Source organism: Choloepus didactylus, chromosome 12 (assembly GCF_015220235.1).
Source record: "Choloepus didactylus isolate mChoDid1 chromosome 12, mChoDid1.pri, whole genome shotgun sequence".
Lineage (NCBI taxonomy): Eukaryota > Metazoa > Chordata > Mammalia > Pilosa > Megalonychidae > Choloepus > Choloepus didactylus.
Window position 1 is genome coordinate 51,427,970 of NC_051318.1, and position 13,383 is coordinate 51,441,352.

Genomic DNA, 13,383 nt, shown 5'->3' on the forward strand with positions numbered 1-13,383 from the left:
GAGATAAATATTATCTTATAAAAACTGAATGATAACCTCATTTCTAGTGTCCTTATTGAACATTAGCTGGGGGGAAAGAAATAATGATGTATAAAACTTATAGTCTCTCACACATGTTGGGTTGTGTTTTTTTTTTTTTTTGACATTTTAAAACAGAATACAAAATTACAAACATTGCAGGAAAGCAGTCTGTGTTAATATTTTCAAATTTAATTATTGCATAATTTCAATTATAAATACTAGTAAAAGAACGACTGAAGCAACTACTCTGCAGATAGACTGCTCTCAGTTTTTCTGCACGCATGTGCAAACAGTATCATGTAAGATGAGAATTTAGCATAATATATTATTTAGCTTGCCATAATAACAAAATGTATTATTCATCATCCAAAAAGACGTGTAATTATTTCCATCAAAATTCACTTGCACTATGGTTTTAAAAGGGAGTGGAACGACCGCTTGCAGAAAGAGGAGTACTTGAACAGTCCCAAGGTGGAGCTCTCTCGTGTTAAATGACACTGGCAGATTAAAGTGCTCTGATGGGGAAGGGCTTAAAGGCTGAGTCAAAAGCCAAGAAGTCTCTTTATTTACGCCTACTTCCCAGCCCTTGGCAATCTGACTAATAACAAACTGAGCTAACAAGAAAGACTAGAAAGGAAGGGAAGAGAACACTGCTGCAGCTTGGATCTTAAAACCAAAGAAAGCAAGAGTGATCAATCCCAGCTCTGTTAAACATCTTGTTTATTTACTGCATTCAGCAGCTTGCAAATGGTTAACTATATGCAGAAAAGTCAGCATAGCTGCGAAGTATGCCGTGAATTTTAATTGGGGGAAAAAAAAAGGACAACCGCTTCAGGATGATCTAGTATGCACTCTGCCTGAAATATTTTCATTGAAATGCTCAGCATTTTGTCTTTAGTCAGAGGTTTTAACTTTATGAAACTATGGGACTTGCCAAAAGTGACATTTAAGAAGAAAGTAGGCAGTGACTGGTATTTTCTGCTTTCATAAAGAAACTGAATTACTTTGAACATCTCTTCCAGCTGTGCATTACAGATAACGTCAGGAAGAGTCTTTGCTGTGCAGGTAAGATGAATGTTTCCAAGCTCTCCTTATACCTATTTTTGCATTATCCTAAAGTGATTGCATTTATATATTTGCCTTTTTTTTTTTTTAAATAGTATGCCTTAAGGGATATCTAATTTCATTCTTGCTCACTGGTGCTATTAATTCTGTAGCAGATGTCTGTTTTCTCTGAATAGCAGACATTTAGTCCAACAGCTGGCTGTAGAGAAGAACAGATATAAGAATATACCACTATTTTTCTTTTATAGTATGCAGTGTGATATTGGAAACAGTATCAGTGTGGGTTTTCTGAAGGAGCGATTACTTCCAAACACCACTGTTGAATTTCAAACATAGGCAGAATTTTAAAAGATTCTTTGTATATGCTTTGCTACTTTTATTGTTTTTAGACTTGAAAATATGTGGTTTCTGAAAATATACAGATGGGGATTTTTGACCTCTTTAAAATTTTACCAGCTACTGCCAATATGGTACCATTCTTCAAATTCATGTGTAGTTCTAAAAAGAATTACAAACTGTTCCCTGAAACGTTTTGAAGAGCATAAAATGCATAAGATTAAAAAAAATAGTGAGAGTTAATCATCTGGAAATTCTTTACTATTTTCTCAAGATGCTGTTCCTGGTGGCATGAATTATAATCTTTCTTTGCAAACTATGGAGAAGTACTTTAGGATTTGTGGAAGCTAATCCACAAGTTGAAGACTCCAACTACAAGCTGCTTGTGTCTAAGCAAAACTCGCAGTTGTTTAAAGTCAAACTCTTTCCCTATGAAAATTTTAAGTCAGCTAACTTGTCCTGTACACAGAGAAAAACCATATGTTTTGCAGTCTTTGGTATCCATTTGTCTTTCAGAAACTTTGTATCATATATGTTTTAAATAAAAAGTGTATTGTCATGGAATGAAAGTTTATTTTAAAGATTATTGATAGGACTCTGGAATGTTTTATCTGATTGTGAATTTTAAGTAGATTAAAAGTCTCTGTTCACATTTAGTCCACACAAGTGAAAGTAGTTACCATTTCAAAAAGTTGAAATCATAAGATGTGGTGTGTGTTTGTCTTTCAATTTAGTTTATGTAAATTTAAGGTACAATGCTTAAACATAGGAAATAAAATTAGATACCACTGGAGTTATATTATTTGCCTCATTTCAGCTGTCATTGCATCATTAGATTTTTTTTTTTTAAACTGCTGTTTCAGATGCATAAGCCCTAAATTTTTAAGAAGTAAGAATGTGTGATATCGTCACTCTGAGCTATCACTTTTACTTACCAAAGTTAGGGTTATTCTAAAATATTTTACTACATTGCAGTTAGTTTCAGAGTTCATTGCTTGTGACTTTAAGCCTTACAATAAAAGAGATCAGCTGCTTAATTATGTGGTCACATTCAGTGCCCTAAAGCCTGTTTCAATACTGCAGTAGGAAGTCATTTGCTAGAAGTTTATATGAGGCATTACTTATTTTTTTTAATAGCCTGAAATGCACATTACAGATCATTTTTTCTTCTTTAGTTCTTATGATTTTGACTTGCTTTATAATGGGATTAAAAAATAACAGGGAATAGTCTATTCTCTTGAAATTCACATACAGTGTGACTTAGGTGAAATGTGAATGGGTATACTAAAATATATCTCTGGCAATATTATGTTTATACAAACTGTCCTGGACAACATAGTTAAAACAGAAACCTTTTTTATAGTGCTGTATTGTGTTACATGTTCAAAGGCCTATTTTACCTAAGCTTTTTAATAAATAATGAAATTAAAATTATCTTTAGCCAAAATTAAAGCACATTAAACACAATAACATTGTGTTTAAATGTTATCCTGTGACATCCATTTAAATATATATATATAAACAAAAGGCATACAAACATACGTATACAGATGCAAACATATATACATTTTTTCCAACTACCATTTTTTACATAACCTACAGTTCTCTATGCTTCTGGCAATGCCTTCGTTTTTGTCTTATGCTGTAATCCTCAAGCTTTAAATTCATTTATTCTGAGGTTAAAAAAAAATTAGGGTATTATCAAATACACAACTTTGCATCATATCAAAGTATCACTGGTCCATTCATACAGGGCTTCTCTAAAATGCAGCTTATTTGGTAGACATGAATGCAAATAATAATATTTTATATTCTCCTTGACCTAAATTTTAAATTTTGACTATGACAAAAGTTGAAAGTAGTCCAAGCCATGCCATTTCTAGTATTAAAAAATAGAAGAAAATATAGATGCAGCAAAGTATTCATATTTTTATAGTTTTTTTTTTTTTTTTTTTTTTTTTTTTTTTTTTTTTTTACTTTGTAGAGGAAAACCTATTATTTTGGAAATATCAGGTTCATCTCCTCCCTGCTCCTACCCACTAAAGCCCTTTGCTATCACTTTTTATTTTACAGAATCATATTTCATCACATGAAAACATGAAGCTGTGGATTCATCTCTTATATTCAGCTCTCCTTGCTTGTGTATCTTTACAGTCCCAGTCTCCACTCTCCTCAGCCAGAGGTTCTTGTGAATCTCTTTGCAATTGTGAGGAAAAAGATGGCACAATCCTAATTAATTGTGAAGAAAAAGGTATCAAGAAGTTATCCCAAATAAGTGTGCCACCATCACGACCTTTCCACCTAAGTTTATTAAATAATGGCTTGACAAGACTTCACACAAATGACTTTTCTGGCTTTACCAATGCTATCCTGATACACCTTGGATTCAACAACATTGCAGATATTGAGAGTGGTGCATTTAATGGCCTTGGTCTTCTTAAGCAGCTCCATATCAATCACAATTCTTTAGAAATTCTTAAAGAGGATACCTTTCATGGACTGGAAAACCTGGAATTCCTACAAGCAGATAACAATTTTATTACTGTGATTGAACCAAGTGCCTTTAGCAAGCTCAACAGACTTAAAGTGTTAATTTTAAATGACAATGCTATTGAGAGTCTTCCTCCAAACATATTTCGATTTGTTCCTTTAACCCATCTAGATCTTCGTGGGAATCAGTTGCAAACATTGCCATACGTTGGGTTTTTGGAACACATTGGCCGAATACTGGATCTCCAGTTGGAGGACAATAAGTGGGCTTGCAATTGTGACTTACTGCAGCTAAAAATTTGGTTGGAAAACATGCCTCGGCAGTCTATAATTGGTGATGTTGTATGCAACAGCCCTCAAATTTTCAAAGGAAGCATACTAAGCAGACTAAAAAGGGAATCTATTTGCCCCACTCCACCAGTCTATGAAGAACATGAGGATCCTTCAGGATCATTACACTTGGCAGTGACATCTTCAATAAGTGACAATCACAGATCAACCAAGACCATATCTCTTGTAAAACCACCCACCAAAGCACCAGGTTTGATACCTTATGTTACAAAACCATCCACTCAACTTCCAGGACCCTACTGTCCTATTCCTTGTAACTGCAAACTACTATCCCCATCAGGACTTCTAATACACTGTCAAGAGCGGAACATTGAAAGTTTGTCAGATCTAAAACCTCCTCCACAAAATCCTAGAAAACTTATTCTAGCAGGGAATATTATTCATACTTTAATGAAATCTGATCTCGTGGAATATTTCACTTTGGAAATGCTTCACTTGGGAAACAACCGTATTGAAGTTCTTGAAGAAGGATCATTTATGAACATAACAAGACTACAAAAGCTCTATCTAAATGGTAACCATCTGACTAAATTAACTAGAGGCATGTTCCTTGGTCTCCACAATCTTGAGTATTTATATCTTGAATACAATGCTCTTAAAGAAATACTACCAGGAACCTTTAATCCAATGCCTAAACTTAAAGTCCTCTATTTGAACAACAACCTCCTACAAGTTTTGCCACCACATATTTTTGCAGGGGTTCCTCTAACTAGGATAAATCTTAAAGCAAATCAATTTTCCCATCTACCTGTAAGTAACATCTTGGATGACCTTGATTTACTGACCCAGATTGAACTTGAGGACAACCCCTGGGACTGCTCCTGTGATCTGGTTGGATTACAGCAATGGATACAGAAATTAAGCAAGAACACAGTGACAGATGACATCCTCTGCACCTCCCCAGTGCATCTAGACAAAAAAGAATTAAAAACCCTAAATAGTGAACTTCTTTGCCCAGGTTTAGTAAATAACCCATCTCTGCCATCTCAGCCTAGTTACATAATTGTCACCACTCCTACATCTGCGACAAATACAGCTGAAACCATTTTACGATCTCTCACTGATGCTGTACCACTATCTGTTTTAATATTAGGACTGCTTATTGTGTTCATAACTATTGTGTTCTGTGCTGCAGGGATAGTGGTTCTTGTTCTCCACCGTAGGAGAAGATACAAAAAGAAGCAAGTAGATGAGCAGCTGAGAGACAACAGTCCTGTGCATCTTCAGTATAGCATGTATGGTCATAAAACAACTCACCACATGACCGAAAGACCGACTGCATCACTCTATGAACAGCATATGGTGAGCCCCATGGTTCACGTCTATAGAAGTCCATCCTTTGGCCCAAAGCATTTGGAAGAGGAAGAAGAAAGAAATGAGAAAGAGGGAAATGATGCAAAACATCTCCAAAGAAGTCTTTTAGAACGAGAAAACCATTCACCACTCACTGGGTCAAATATGAAGTACAAAACCACAGACCAATCAACTGAATTTTTGCCCTTCCGGGATGCCAGTTCCTTATACAGGAACATTTTAGAGAAAGAAAGAGAACTTCAACAACTGGGAATCACAGAATACTTAAGGAAAAACCTTGCTCAGCTCCAGCCTGAGGTGGATGTGCATTATCCTGGAGCCCACGAGGAGTTAAAATTAATGGAGACACTAATGTACTCAAGGCCAAGGAAGGTATTAGTGGAACAGACTAAAAATGAGTATTTTGAGCTCAAAGCTAACTTACATGCTGAACCTGACTATTTAGAAGTCCTGGAGCAGCAAACATAGAGTTTGAGAACTTTTGCAGAAATGCTGTGATTCTGTCTGGGGTCCAAACCTTGTAAATAAGTGCCTTATATGAGTGTGTCATCAATCAGAACTTAAGCACAGCAGGAATCCTATAGGAAAGAAAAGAAGAAAAAGAAACTCAGGGATCACTGGGAGAAGCCATTGCATTGTCTTCAGGCAATTTAGTCTGCCCCCAATGAAATGAATCCTTGCATGCAAATCATTCAAGGATTATAGTAATATTTCTCCATGCACTCACAAGTGTTTCATAGAAGTCCTCTTGCACCTCTAAAAGGGTTGAACATTCAAGCAACCCTAATTTTCTTGAATTACTTTTACCCATGGACTAAATACAATTGGATGTCATCATTTAAAAGTATGCCTGTATATATAGTTAGGATATGTAAGGAAAATATGGTTTATATAGACAGTATAAGTACTGCAAAAATGTACATTGTCAAATGCACCTAATTTTCATGCAATAAATGCAAAAGGAACTGGAATTTGAAGATGGAAGGTTGTAGTTATATATGCTATAAGTCACCCTAAACTTTGAGTATTTGAAGAGTAAGCAGAGTCACTGCTATGGTTTCTGAAATTAAAGAGTAAAATGATTAATAGTTCAGGTGGAATAAATAAGCAAAACTTTTGTTTTTTCTGCACATTTTGTGTGGACATTCCTATTGTCATTGCTGCTGTGAATTAAGGTATGCTATTCGTGCTCAAAGTTTAATTCTTCTTGGGATATTTTTAAAATGCTACTGAGATTCAACTGTACGTATAATTAGTGCAACTATTTAGTTTTGTCTCTTTTGTAACATTAATCCTTTGTAAATTTGAATGGCCATTATAGAAATAAGTTTCAGTGGCAAGTAATTCATTCACCAGTGTAAAACAAATAAGGAAAACTTATTTTTTATTGATGTATTCTGATGGTTGCCATAAATTAGTAGCAAAAAGGCACTTCTGAGGATAAGTGGTTTAAGTTGCCTCAAGAGTGGACAATGTAGCTTTATTTTGCAAGAAAGTATAGCTAGATTTCTATGAACTATTTATTCTGTGCAGTTATGTATATTTTTGGTTCACAAAAGTAATTATTCTTGGGTGCCTTTCAAGAAAATTAAAACACTGCTCACTACAATAAAACTAAAATGAAAACTCTTTTTTTTTAAAGTGCCTTCTTCAATTATTCTGACCTGTAATTCAATCAAGTCAGGATTAAAATACACATACACACACATGCAAAACAAGGCTTCTGTTTGTTGTCATGCACACAGAAGCATCTTGTTCACAGTGTGCAAAAAGACCATTCAACTTCTGGGTATGATTGACACAGAGCCAAACTTGAAGTCTGACCATTAGTTTTCCCTTTCAAGCAAATCATTTTCCCACTCAGTGAGAATGGAAACGTTTTATTTTCTTCTTCCTTGTTGTAGAATTAATCATAGAGCAGATTTTTACAAGGCAAAATGGAATGAATCAAGGTAATCAAGTATTGTTTCCTGAATGCCACAAAGAGCCATGCACAGGATTAGGAAGGAGCACATTCCCTATAAGGAAGTACTTTCTTTAATTTACTTAAAACTATTTTTGTGATTATTGATTATTCTTTTAAATATTTTGGTTCTCAGCATTAAACTTTCTGCACTACTAGCAAAACATACTTTCTTTTTAAATTTTAAATGGGAAGCCATTGTATTGATAACAGTAGGAGGGGTCTGTGCTGCACGGTATGAGGACAAATATTAGGTTATTATGCAATCATATCACTAGGTTTCTTTTGTAAAACACCTTCTCTGTTAACAGAAAAGAATTAAGGATTATGTACTAAATGATGCAGTAAAAACCTAAATTACACCATTAGTTTCCAAGGTTTGGAAGGACAAATGTGCAACTTCTTTTTTAAGTAAGAATTACTAAGAGAAAAATCTCTGTGCATAAGGAATGCTGTATAAATTTATCCAGTAAAAAATATCCAGCTTAGTAATGAATAGGTAACCCTCAACAGAATAATTTTTAAAATCACTGTATAAAGAAAATAACACAGCAAGAGCAGAATTCATTTTATTCTACTTCTCCTAGTTGAATGTCTGCCAATATTTTCTGATTCTAATTAGGTATATTTAAGATATTCTCATGCCTAAAAGACCATTGAAAGGATCCATGACAGCAGACAGGGGCACATGTCCCCAAGAGTGTTCTTTTGCTTTGGGTGGGAGAATTATATATTTTTAATATTTATTCATTGTTAATTTCCTGAAATAGTAATGTTGATTCTTCGACTTCTAATCAAGAAGACACAAAGATGTTTATGAAGTCATATAGGTATATCCCCCAAATTAAAGTACAATCCCAACACTAAAAACATAATAAGAGTCTAGATATAACTTATAATGACCCAGAAATCATGTTTTCCAGAGAGCAAGGGGTTTTAAAGGCTTACGTATTTCACTCTTGACACGCTTTTTCTTATGTGATTTGTTTCCCTGTTAGAAGTATTTGAGAGCTGATAAAGCCAGTGATGAATCTTGCGTCCTGTTTGTATCTCTAAGGCGTTGGTTATTTTACCTACATTTCCTATTATTTCTCCACTAACAAATAAACATCATATACTCTTTTTAAATTATTTACTTAAGCAGCCAACATGGACTATATCTCAACTAATGAACATATTTAGATTCCCAAATCCTAATTCAGTATCCTCAGCTTTATTCCATGTATCTGGTCATTCCTAAACAACTGAGTCTTTTAATTTTACTTATATTTTTTATATAAATGAAAGTAACAATTTGTTCATTGCAGAGCCATGCAAAATTCATGTCCAAATCTTAAATTTTTCTAGTATAGTGATAATAATATACAATCATACTGGATCAAACCATTTTAATTCATAGTCAACCCATTGCACATATATTGTATTAATCCTTATTTTAAAAAATCATTTTCACCAAATTACCGTGAAAAAACTTACTGCTACCTTTAACAAAATATTCTTCAGATATCCTACATTGATCCCCATAGTGAGATGGAAAATTTTCTATCTATATAAGAAATCATGGTAGCTCTCTCTAAGTCAAACTTGTATGTCATTGAAGAGAAAGCCTTTCTTTGCTGCTGTAGTATTAAACTGAAACATCATCTAAGCTATCTTTAAGCTGCCTTGATGCTGTGGCCCAATTAATTGAAAAGGCTTAGACTTTGATCCAAGATTGAAGAAAGCGATACGAGTGTCCAATTGCAATTTTTTAAAGTTTATACCCTTCCTTATGTTTTAAATATTTGGAGAACTAATAAATGGGGAGATGATGGATAGATAGATAGATGATAGAGACTCTCAATGTACATATAATTTGTTTTATTTTATTTATACTTTTATGAAAACTAATAGGTGCATAATAAAATTCACTTTTAAAAGAAGAGGTATACTAATAACTAGCAGGATTCTTTGAAAGTAAACTGATTTTCTGACCATAAGCAAACACACACTTAAATGAACATCCAAAGAGAGCTCACCAAATTTCCCCATATACACAATTTTTAATAAAATTATTATTGGAGACTTTTGAATGTATGAAGATAAAATTATTCATGAATAAAAATGCTCACTATTTGGAAAGGAGAGTTTAGAAATCCTGCTAACTGGAAAATGTTTTACAGAGAATTTGAAGATTCCTCTCTATTTCTTTTCCTTGTAGAATGATTTTTTTTTTTTTTTTTTTTTTTTGGTACAGACATGAATGGCTAGAGTTTGCTTCTTGAGAAAATGATGTATCATAAAAGGACATGCTTTTATTATAGTAAAGGAACAAGTACAAGTCTTTTCCTGTATCTGGGCAGCAACATCAAGAATAACCTCATCAATAAGAATGGACAAGTGATGAAAAATACAGTGTTCTTTTTCTCTTCAGTTCCACCCATCCCCGAAACACAGACATTTGCTTAAATATTTGCTGAGGTTTATAACCATAGCAATATGTCAAATCTGAAAATAGAATATAATAGTTGTTTATTATTGAACTATAAGGCAATCATTATAATTAAATTATATTGTTCAGTAACTTCCTTTCTTATATGAAAATAATCACCCTCATCTGTTTTACAGTACTGGCTTTTTAAAGATTAGTTCATTTTTATTATATATATATAGGATTCATATACATGTGTGTGTGTGTGTGTGTGTGTGTGTGTGTGTGTGTATAGCATAGAGGAGATCACCAGGTATAGAATTTCTTCTAGTTGCTTTGAAAGCATAGACAAATAGACAAACACCCTTCTATTAGTAAACATCTTTCAGAAGATTAGTGAATGAAGAATGGAAACAATTCAAAACAACAAATTGCACACATACAACACAAGTGTGTTTTCAATTGGAATTATTTAAAGTATACACTTTTTAAATAGAATACTTTGTTCCAGAATTTTAAAACATGGAAAGGATAAAGACCTGACCTTGCACAAAAAATTATTTGTCTCTTCACATTTGCTAGGTTTGCCACGTTTCCTAGATTCTCTGAGAGTAAGGAAGGTGTTTTTAATTACTTGTCATGTAAAATCTCTAAGCATTTAGTTACTATTTCATCATATTTGGTTTTATAAAGGTCTTGAAAAGTTCCTACTTTAAGAATCATTTTGTTTGTGAAGTGAACTCCCTCAATTCGAACTTCATTGGGTTAATCAGTGATGTAGTCACAGTAAGTGGATGTTAATATCTATTCCATTCCTTGCTGTGTGAGCAAACCCAAGGCCTAAGATCCCAGTTCCTACCTCTGTATGATTCTAAATGCATTAAGTTAATATAGAAATGCATGAGAGAATAAAGCAGCTAACATTAGAGGTCAGAAGAGTCTTGAATCTAGTAGCAGATCAGTTTAAGCGCTGTCTGTGGTGTTATCCATGTCTTTCACAGACATATTTGCAAGTCTAATTCCTAGCATTCTGAAATACTTTGAGTTAGAAGATCATAAGCCTCTAGAGTTTATTCTCACTTTCTCATTTTACAAATAAAGGACTTTAGAGTTTTGCCTTGTCATACAACTAGTAAGAGGTACGAGGCCAGCATTGGAGCCATGTTTTTGTTTTTGTTATTGTTGTTTTGTTTTGTTTTGTTTCTGCCCTGAGAGTGAAACACCAGACTTCCTGTCGTGGCAGTAACTATTCACAGCCCATATGGAATCACGAAAAACATATGCCTTGCCATTGTGCATATTTTACTCCTGCTTTTAAGTAGGGCACTCCCACTTTCAGCATTTTATTGCAAGAAGAATCAGACACTTAACTAACATTAATCATAGTTTGCATCATTCTTGGTTATTCAAAATGATTTATTAGCACATTTTTCATACAGCTTGGAAGATGCCAAATCATTAGTGGATTAGACCATGTATACATGTGACAACCAGAAAATTATTATACAGCTGTTATTTTTAAAATTTGTAATAGTTTCTATTTATCAATACCTATTTATATTTTTCAACCGTTAGAAGAATTTAATTTCTTTTACATTTAATAGAATCTAATATTGACAGAGTAAACAAAATGCAAACAGTTATCATATAATATTGATTTAAAACAACTTATGCAATTTAATTCTCATATATGTGAAGTTTATGATATCAGATATTTTCTTTTTCCATCTTTTTAAGACCAATGCACAAATCAATCTTCAGCTCCATGGTAATGCTTGGAAGTTAAAATAAAGATCATTATTTCAATGAACATACTGAATCCTAGAATGACAGCCATATAAAATGATGGATTTTTTTAAAAATCACATACAATTTAAAAATTGTTTCTTTGTCTACAATATTACCCATGTTAGTCTTTATTTAATAGTTGACTATCATTAGTGCTATGCATTACTACATGTCTGACGGAAAAGCTACAAGAGTGTTGGGTGTGAATATAAAACAGGAAACTTAGGTTAGCTGAACTCTTCTTAGCTGTGGTCTTTTTTAAGACCTGTGTAGTTTACACTGATGAAAAAGGTAGCTAAAATTTACTATTTGCCCACAAGGCACAGATACTCGGTGGCTGGTGCTTTCATATACTTACTTTTATCCTCCTGTCAAACCTGGGTTATACCATTATCCCCATTTTACCAATAAAGACAATGAAACTTGGAAAACTAAATTAACCTAAATCACATGCATAGCAGTGGCTGAGTTCATATTTCCTTGACTTGTGAAATTCCTACTTTTCCTTTTTATCCTGATCAAAAAATTAATATTTAAAAATGGGGATATAATTTCCACTTGATTGGTGCAAATACCAAATTGTTCAACTTTGCAAACATTGGATTCTTTCAACACACATATCAAATTGTTTTAATTTTGATATATTTATTTTTAGCTTCTGGTCAAGTATTAAACCTACCATCAATAATCTAAATAGGAAAGTTTGATATTTTGGAACTCTGAAGTCTCCAAATGTTTTAGACTTTATTCAATTAAAAATATTTATATTTGTTGAGCAACTTCTGTATTTTAGACAGTGACAAAGTGTTTCAGTTATGGTTCTTCATCCAAATACAAACTTTCAACATTGCATTAATAAGAACAAAGAAAGGAATAAGTTTGACTAATTTTGAATTTGATCAATGTGAAAAGTTAAAATTAATAACATAAACCTTTTTTTTTAAATGAAAACCTTGGTTTTCATTTGTAATATTTATGTCCTAATTTCTTTGGATTTTTGACTCATCAGCCTGCTCCCTGTTTTTCTACAGAGCCATATCAATAAACCCTATTTGAGGCCATGCTCATACACCTTCGTTAAGAATGTAAGTGTACAAATATAAGAATGGTTTACATGAAGGAGAACAAATGAATGTTAACATTGCAAGATGTTAAAAATGGGATGGTATATAGAAAATACAATCAATTGTAAATTAGAGTCTATAGTTAACAATAACATTGTAATATACTTTCATGAAATGTAACAAAGGTAAAATACAAAAGCTAAATGTCAATAAGGGATATAAGGGAGGAATACAGGATTCTTGGTGTTATTGTTGCTGTTTCTCCTTTTTATTTTTATTTTTTATTTTATTTTTTATTCTTCATTTCTTCCCTCTTCTTTCTTTGTGGAAGAAATGGAAATGTACTCATATAGATTATGGTGGAGAAAGTATAACTATATGATTATACCAGGGACCATTGATTGTTTACTTAGAATGGATTGCATGGTATGTGAATAAAACTGTTTAAAAAATAAACAGAAAAATACAAGTGCTGAAGAAAATGTGGAGAGAGGGATGTACCTACTCACTGTTGGTAGGAAGAAGAATGGTGCAGCCCATCTTGAGGGCAGTGTGGTGGTTCCACAGGATGCCAAGTATAG

The 13,383-nt window shown here is 33.2% G+C and overlaps 1 protein-coding gene across 1 annotated transcript; it reads left to right on the forward strand.

Moving 5' to 3' along the window:
• The first annotated feature begins 666 nt into the window (after positions 1-666).
• SLITRK6 (SLIT and NTRK like family member 6) lies at positions 667-7,196 on the forward strand. Its single transcript, XM_037800191.1, has 2 exons — positions 667-1,086; positions 3,496-7,196. The coding sequence occupies exon 2, from the start codon at positions 3,520-3,522 to the stop codon at positions 6,043-6,045; it is 2,526 nt and encodes an 841-aa protein (XP_037656119.1). The 5' UTR covers positions 667-1,086; positions 3,496-3,519; the 3' UTR covers positions 6,046-7,196.
• Positions 7,197-13,383: the final 6,187 nt, after the last annotated feature.

Excerpts from the sequence above, each read along its gene's own strand:
- SLITRK6 (XM_037800191.1), top strand. The coding sequence starts at position 3,520 with ATGAAGCTGTGGATTCATCTCTTATATTCAGCTCTCCTTGCTTGTGTA.